This window comes from Athene cunicularia (assembly GCF_003259725.1).
Source record: "Athene cunicularia isolate RWA chromosome 20 unlocalized genomic scaffold, athCun1 chr20_part1, whole genome shotgun sequence".
Taxonomy (NCBI): Eukaryota; Metazoa; Chordata; class Aves; order Strigiformes; family Strigidae; genus Athene; species Athene cunicularia.
The window spans coordinates 9,803,337-9,811,180 of record NW_020799125.1 but is presented as its reverse complement, the minus strand read 5'-3'; the positions used below and the strand labels follow the sequence as shown (position 1 = coordinate 9,811,180).

At 54.7% G+C, this 7,844-nt stretch overlaps 1 protein-coding gene across 2 annotated transcripts; it reads right to left on the bottom strand.

The window, feature by feature from the left end:
• Positions 1 to 2,899: 2,899 nt before the first annotated feature.
• PIGT (phosphatidylinositol glycan anchor biosynthesis class T) lies at positions 2,900 to 7,831 on the bottom strand. Of its 2 annotated transcripts, XM_026862087.1 has the most exons (12): positions 7,578 to 7,831; positions 6,600 to 6,727; positions 5,998 to 6,098; positions 5,754 to 5,840; positions 5,431 to 5,518; positions 5,250 to 5,347; positions 4,778 to 4,943; positions 4,478 to 4,678; positions 3,784 to 3,949; positions 3,564 to 3,647; positions 3,141 to 3,428; positions 2,900 to 3,094 (listed from the first exon to the last, which is right to left on the bottom strand). In XM_026862087.1, the coding sequence occupies exons 1-11, from the start codon at positions 7,820 to 7,822 to the stop codon at positions 3,176 to 3,178; spliced, it is 1,617 nt and encodes a 538-aa protein (XP_026717888.1). In that variant the 5' UTR covers positions 7,823 to 7,831; the 3' UTR covers positions 2,900 to 3,094; positions 3,141 to 3,175. The 2 variants fall into 2 exon arrangements, with proteins under 2 accessions (XP_026717888.1, XP_026717887.1); XM_026862086.1 differs by having other exon boundaries at positions 2,900 to 3,428.
• Positions 7,832 to 7,844: the final 13 nt, after the last annotated feature.

Below are 7,844 nucleotides of genomic sequence, written 5' to 3'. Positions count from 1 at the left end.
GGCGGTGACGGTGGGCGTCGCTCCGTCAGGCGGCACCGCTCCGTCCGGCAGCGCCGCGGGCAGCCCCGGGGCCGAGCACTGCGTCTGCGCGGCGGTGGGGGCGTCAGTGCGCATGCGCGTGGCGCCGGGCGTGCGCTTCCCGCGGAGGTTCTTGAGTGCTTCGTTGCCTTTTAAGAAGTTATATGTATTTATGTAATTTTTTAAACATTTAAAGTGCTGTTTGGGCGCTTCTTCGCACCGCGCGGCGTGCTTCTCGCAGGCTAGTTCTGCATGGCGTTGCCGGGGGCTCGCACCCGCTGTCCCACCGCGCAGGGCGTGTTGCGCGGTGCCGCAGGCCGCCTGCGCGGTGCTGCGCGGCTCTGCCCGGCTCTGCTGCGCGCCGCGCAGTGCAGACAGGTTTTCGCCCGCTGTCCGCGTGCTGCTCTGCGCCGTGTGGCACGCTGCTTGCCTGCGTTCTTGCATGGTGCAGGTAACTGCATTTTTGCCTGCAGCTTGGGTGATTCTCTGCAGGGTGGCCTGCTCTTTGCTGGCTTTCCTAGATACCGTTGCATGCGGGTTACAGGCTTCTCTTTGCACGCAGTTGGCACGTGTCCTTGCACACCACTGCACTCTGTTCATACGCTCACAGGTTCGTGCTGTGCGGCATGTCGAGTATATGCTTTCTTGCATTCCGTCACATACTATTTTTAGGCTTGCTTTCATGCTGCTTCCTCATCGCACACGGCAGTGCACCTTTGTTGCAGATTTAGCCCTGTCGAGCCCCAAGGGGTCCCGGTTTTCCGTGCTGCAGTAGGGTGGGCACCTGCCCCCTTTTTTGTGCTGTATCTCAAGAGAGAAGGGGCAGTCACAGCTCAATGGCCTTAAACATTTTATTTTTGACACTGCTTGCTGGCAGCCCTCTGGCCAAGCATCACTGGTCTGGCAGCAAAGCCCAAGCTGCTATGAGCACTTCAGGTACAGCCCTTCTTTCTGCAGACACCCAGCAGCAGGTTACTACACACAGCTCAGCCATGACCAGCTCCAGCTGGGTTCCCAAGAAGGCCATACAGGGAAGGGAGAGAAATAGTCCAAGAGAAATACCCCAAACACTAAGATTTGGAGTTTTCCCAGCTGCTTAAAACCCGCCCAGCTGTGACTGCTGGGCTGCCTGCACTTCTCACAGTGTTTTCTGCTTGGCTGGCCCCTGCGTTTGATGGATGTGATAAGACAGGCCCCCTCAAGGGCCCGGCAGGTGTGAATCCAGCCCAAGATGGTTTTCCTCTTGCTCTGCGGTTACTCCAGGCTCACATCTTTATGGGCTGTTTAAATTCCTTGTTTATGGCACTGCATGAGAATTGCCCCAGAGCCTTTGGCTGATGCCAGCTCTGGTGCCCTTTGCCCGTGACAGCTCCCGGCTGGCTCTGGGACAGGCTGCCCTCATCATTCTCAGCACATGGACCTTTTTTTCTGCAGAAGCAACAATCCAGTTTGCAGCAGGGCTGTGTTTCTTGTGCTGGTTTGGCTTGCAGTGCCAGCTGTGTCTGTGGGTGCTGGCCTTGGCCCTCGGGGGGGCTTTGCTGAATCTCGCTTAACACCTGGAAAACAGGGAGCTGGGCTGGGGGGACCTTGGCTGCTCTGAGCTGCTCTGGCATGTGCTGATGGTTGCAGTTTGCAGGATTTATCCTGGATCCAACCTGAAGGAACTTGAGGTCTCCAAATCCTTTTGCAAACTGCAACGTGGACCCTTGTGCCCGAGACTCCTGGCTGTATCTCCCTGCCCCTGTGCTGCTGCAGGAGCTGTGTGCTCACTTGGGTTTTATTTAGTAGTTCTATAAAGAAATTCTGGTTTGCACTTGAATCCTGTCTGGCAGAGCTGTAGCAGCAGTCCTGTGTTTGGAAGAAGCATGAGCTCCCAAGCCCTGTGACATCCTTATTATCAAGCAGGGACAGAGGGATCATCCCAAACTCACATATTTCATATTTCAGCAGCTCTGCAGCTACATGCAGCCATCCAGGGGAGTGGATCCATAAGGAGCTGCAGAGAGGGCATCTCTGGTAGGGAAGGGAAAAGTAATCTCAGGCCAACTGGAACAGACTGTTCTGTGCAGGACAGGAGGCAGCAGGGGTTTTGTGGTCTTTCTGTTCAAGCAGGGGCTTTTAAAGGACCTTTGGCTGTGCTTTGCTTTGATTCTGGGTAATATTTCTTCTATTGATTGCCTTGTGCTTTGTTTAGCTGCTTCTAGGCAGTTGTCTATTCCTATCACAAAAGCCACATCCAAGATGCAAACATACCTCTGAAAACCTGTCAGAGGCCAAGCACCACAACCAGTGTCCCCTCACTGCTCTGTGTGAGCCACAGCAAAGTGGTACCTCGTATTTTATGAAAATAACCACAGAGCATAGTGGTGCCAGTGTTCCTGCATTCCCAGCCCAGGGCTTGGGGACAACCGAGGCTGCGACCCACCAGCAAAGCCCAGCTGGCCACAGCTCAGGTGGGGGTGCACGGGAGCCATTGGCCAGACATGCAGAAATGATACTGAGGAGGCAGAGGAGGATCTTGTGCTGCAGCAGAGGGGGGAGCAGGTGGAAGGGTTTCAAAATGCTGCAAGAGAAGCTGGGAGCAAGAACGTTTTCCTGAGAAAGAAAAACCCTTTCCGTGGCTGAGGCGGCAGACATACACCATGGCCAACGATTCACTTGCAAACTGGATCAAACTGGTGAAGCGTGGCAGAAGGGAGCTGTGAAATGTGGCAGCTGTGGGAGGTGAAATGGTAAAGATGAACCCATCTCTTTGCTGCAGATCACACCCCCTCCCCTTATCATGTCTGCATTTCCTCCCAGCTGACTCAGGTAGCATCTTCCAGGGTCAACTCTGCCTGTGGGGTTGGGTAAGTAAAACCAACCAGGAGCAGCACAAATGTACAAAACAGTTCACGTTTACTTCCAGCATTGTTCCCAGCACATAAGTTACCCCTCTACCCAACAGTAGTCTTACACCTTTCCCAGTCCTGCAGCAGCTTAGAGCCATTTCCCATTTTAATGACAGGAACAGTCTCCCAGCTTGTTGAATCCCAACGAGAGATCCACGCAGCAAAATGGAGCAGGCTGCTTCCAGCAAAGACCAGAGGCAGCAGCGCTCTGCTCCCTGGGTCTCCCCGCAGAGCCCTGTGGCCAGTGCCAGCTGCCCTGGTTTCTCTCAGAGCGGGGGCACCCCCCTGAATTTGCGGATGATGTTAGCCAGCCGCTTGGCCAGCCCACCCCGGGTTGGTTCTTCCACGTGAAACGTCCTGGTCAGCAGGTTGTAGAAGGAGCCGTAGCACACTGCCACCACGGTGCAGGTCAGGCAGATGACATTATAGGGCATGCTGAAGTCTGGCGTTGGCAAGTTCACCAGCAGTGGCTCCGTGTAGAGGCGCACAAAATAGCTGGAGCCATCAGAGGAAGGAAACCTTGAGAGTGGAAACAGGAAAGGGGGCGTCAGCCCGCACAGGACCGCCACTCTGTGCTCACCAGACAGGATAACAGTGGCCAGTAGCCCCCAGGGGCTGCGGCACGGCCCCACTCCCCAGCACAGGCACACTCACAGCGAGGTGAAGAGAGGGCTCTGCTCCACATCCACGTCCTTCATCGCAATGACGCTGGGCACCAGGGCGCTAAGCACAGATGAGCTAAGGAGACAAAGGACATGCTAGTGTCAGTCCTGCCAGCAGAGAGACAGCAAGAGTTTTTCCTGTCCCCAGAGACCTGGGCAGCAACTCCTAGGCAAGACACAGAAGGGGATGAGGAGCTCAGGTATGTTGTTACCTGACGTAAAAGCCATGATTGGGGTCAGGTGTGTACTCTGTCCACTTCAGTAAGGCCCTCTCAAACTGGATTGTGATCTTGGTGATGGAGTTGGCTGGCAGCTGGATCAGCATTTCTAAGAGGTGAGGGCGTCTCCGGTCCTGGGCTGGCTGGTAGTGGATGTAACCTAACCCCAAAGAGACACATCAGTGGCACCGGGGGACCTTGTCCAATCTCACATTGCCTAAACGTCTCCCATAGGGCAGGTGCTCTTGCTTCCACACTCCTGGGAAAGGTTTTCTGGGCAAGTGAAGATGCACAGATAGCAAAAAGCATGTATTAAGGCTAAATCTGACTGGTCTTTAGAGGTGATAGCCCATGAAAGTCAGGTGGTCATAAGGAAAGGTACAAATGCTAAATAAGACCCAGTCATCAGTTTTAAATCAAGCCTCCTTTACTACAAAAATCAGTTCACTTTGGTTTAGACCCTTGTTGGGTTATGAACCACCCATGTGCCTCATAAAACAGAGTTAATAAAGTCTCATCTGCTGTAAGCGCTAAACTGAAGGCTACGAAAACATCCTAAAATATTTTGTTTTGCAGTCCAGTTACCCGGTGATCCCTGGGGCCTGAGGGAGAGACTAAACCATCTCTGGAATGAGCCGCTTGTGCCAAGAGAATCGGGTGGCATGTGCGGCCAGGAGGGTTTACTCACTTGGCTTGTTTTCCTTCCCCTTTGTGATGATAGTCAGAGTGTGCACATAGAGTCGCAGATACCATGGCACAGTCTCCAGCAGGATCACGGGGAAGGCCCGGTACGGGTGGGTGTTGTAGATGAGAGTGCTGATCTCTCCAGTCTGCAGCCCGTATCCACTCACGTAGCGCTGAGCATGGAGTACGGGTGTCGGCAGTTCCGCTGCAAGAAAGGAAAGGATACAGGAGTGGTGGGCCGTGCCAGGTGATTTTTAGGCCTGGAGCCCTGACCAGTGGTGCAGGCGAAGTTCTGGTCACTCACAGCTGTCTTGGGGCCGCTTCCACTTCAGCTGCACATTAAGGCTGCGAGATGTATTGAAGAGCGAGGGGCTCAGCAGGTCATAGACAGCGTAGGTTCTCTTGTCTCCCTGGACAATAGCCTCGTATACAGATGCTGGAGTGGGGGTCACTTCCAGTAACTCCTTTTCCTGAGAAAGCAAATAGACCATAAAAAGAAAAGCACCCCCTGAATTAAGTGGCAGTGCTGGGCAAAGCCCCTCTGGCTGGCCCTGTGCTTTCTGCCTGCAACGGCCAGCTCAGCACCCTTACCAACACCACCACACTCATCCCCACAGACCTGCTCAGGCGAGGGAGGGAAACCAGCTCCCTTCATTAGTGCTGGAGAGCTCCTGGAGCATCTGGCCAGCCACAGGGTGGAGATGAGGATGTTTCAGAGCCACACAAAGTGGCTGAACTGAGGGAGCAGGGGATGTTCTCTGGTCCATGAGCATTACCTTGTTCTTAGGGGAGATGTCGACATAGACTTTGCTCTGTGATGCCAGAGGACACGCGTCAGTAAGTGTGCGAGAGAACATCTTAAAGAGGGACCAGTCTGCAGGAAGAAAAGTCAGTGGCAGGTGAAGTGCTGCAGGTGGGGGGCACTTGAGGACTACAGTGCACTGCTGCTGAGCTTACCTTTCTTTCCTTGGCCACTGGAAAAGGTGTCAAAGACCACAGTGAGGGTCTGTCTGAGCTCCCAGGACACAGCCAGGCAGGAAGCATCCTGGACAAGAGAGAAACGAGTGGCTCTGATCACACCTTCTGGAGTGGCAGGACATCAGGATAGAACTGGAAGTCCACCAGGACTGCAAAAATCCCCTGGGGACGCAGGTAAGACCAGAGAAGCAGGATGACAGCTGTGTTAAGGCAAACTGGTGTGTCACCCTGCAGTGTCACAGGAAGGCTTTGGATTTTCTCTTGGAGGTGTTAAAGAAGGGAGCCCTGAGCCACGTGCTTACCCTGCAGATGGGGCGGATGTGCACTGCCTGCGAATGGTAGCTGCTGTGGAACAAGCGCTCGGCCTTCAGCAGCACAGCAAGCCCAGCCTGTAGGGAGAGAAGGAGAAACTCTGCCCCAGGCCTGTTCTCTGATCCCACTGAGAGAAAGACCCTGCTGAGACTTCCCAGTGCACGCTCCTGCATTGCTGTTGGGGACCCAGCTCCCTCGGGAGTGGCCCAACGAGGCAGCAGGACTGACCCTTACCTTTGAGCCACATGGGAGCAGCTTCTTCCAAGGTGTGAGGTTCTCTGTGCAGACGACCTCCCGGGGCAGGACAGCATATCGCAGGAGATGGTGATCTGTCCCTGGGCAGGGAGGTGAGGGGTCAACAGGCTGGTACTTCTACAGGCATGAGAGCAAAGCAGACCTGTTCCACCCCACAGCATACCCCACAGCCCACCACCCTCTCAATATCCCTGAAATGCCAAGAGCTCAATCAGGAATAGATCCCTCTTCAGGATGATTTGGAAAGTATAGGTAAGAGTATATTCTAGCAGATTTTTTTCATGAGTGCCTCAAACCCTCCAGTGCTCACTGTTTTGTAAAATGCTTCTCAGTGAGACAGATGAGGGCTTGGGAGCATCTGTCAGGTACTGCTTGTGGGTTTTCTCTGTTCAAATCCAAGCCTCTTTTGTAGATAGAGGAAATGTTTCCAGGAGGAGGTAACAGACCCTGCTGTACACACTCAAACCCAAAGTTGCTGCAGGACCTGTGTCTGGACTGCCTGTGGTGGTACAGGGTGGAACCAAAGCTAGAGGCAAGAGTGAGAGAGCAGAGCCAGGCAGCCAAGTGCAGGCCGGGCTCACCGTTGGCTAAGCCCAGGGGCTTGAAGGACGCCGTTGGAGTGACTGTGTTGGTTGAGTCAATGAAGTTGAGAGAAGCACAGAATATTCCTGAGAGGATGTTACTCAGTTCTTTCCAGGCTTTGTCAACACTGTGTGAGAACAGATAACAGAAATTACTCAGCAGCTTGAATCCTCGGAACTTTGAATGTTACAAAGTTGGTAACATTCAATAAATACACTGGGATGACCACGCTGGCTTTCAGAGGCTGCAAGGAGTGGACATGCAGAGGCTGCTGGTCATTGCACTCTCCAGCTCTCTTGGTATTTTATTCTAATGTGTGAGGTCTGGGGGACATTCACTGCAGGGGCAGCCCCAGGGCTGGCAGGGCTTCACACAGCCAGGGACCCGGTGGTGGGTGCAGCTGGTATGCGAGGAGGCAGGCTGAGGGAACAGGGAGCATGCGGGAGGTGGTGTGCAGTATATGGGGAAGGGGCTGTGAGACCTAAAGCAACACCCTGGTGCAGCACTGAAGGCTGACCCAACCTGCAGACCTGGAATGGGCCACTTGTAGGGAGGAGAGAGCTCTGTGAGTCCATGCAGAGCTGCTGCAGCTCAAACAGGAGCTGTGAGCCAAGGGAGACGGTGACAGATATTGGATGGGAGTCAAAGGAAGTGAGTCATGGATGAGAGATAAAGATATAACCCTATTGTATTAATGCAGCAAGGGGTTTGTCATCACAGAGCCCAAAAGGGAATTACTTGTTCCTGAACAAGGGTTTGCCCTCAGCACCACATCCTGCCCTGTGCACTGAGTGGGCTGTTGTGCTTTTCCTTAGAGCTGCTCCTGGGGTTGTGGGCTCTTTACTCTGGGGGACACTTTCCAACCCAGGAGGCCTCTACACACACCATGGCTGCCTTGTGTGAGAAGGGCAACAGCTCCCGGGAGTGGTGGCCACAGAGAGGACCCAGAGGGACAAACCCACGGCCAGGGTACCTACTCCATGACAGTGGGCTGGAACCAGACCCAGAGCTCTGCGCCAGCAGGTGCCTGGAGGGGCGGCTGCCCCCAGGTCCGGGTGCGCCAGAAGCCCTGGGTGAGGGCGAGGTGGAGCTCCTGCACGCCCAGCGCCGCCACCAGCCGCCCCAGCGCCTTCGGGAAGAGCCTGTAGTGAGACACTGCGGGCAGCGTTAGCCCCTGCCTCCCGCCATCACACCAGGGCCTGGCCCAGCACGGCCTGGGCATCCCCGGCGCTGCTCCACCCGCC

Excerpts from the sequence above, each read along its gene's own strand:
- PIGT (XM_026862086.1), bottom strand. The coding sequence starts at position 7,822 with ATGCCCAGGCCGTGCTGGGCCAGGCCCTGGTGTGATGGCGGGAGGCAG. Across the intron at positions 6,728-7,577 it reads TTCCAGCCCACTGTCATGGA|TGTTGACAAAGCCTGGAAAG; the intron begins GTAGGTACCCTG and ends GTTCTCACACAG. Across the intron at positions 3,429-3,563 it reads AGCCCTCTCTTCACCTCGCT|GTTTCCTTCCTCTGATGGCT; the intron begins GTGAGTGTGCCT and ends TCCACTCTCAAG.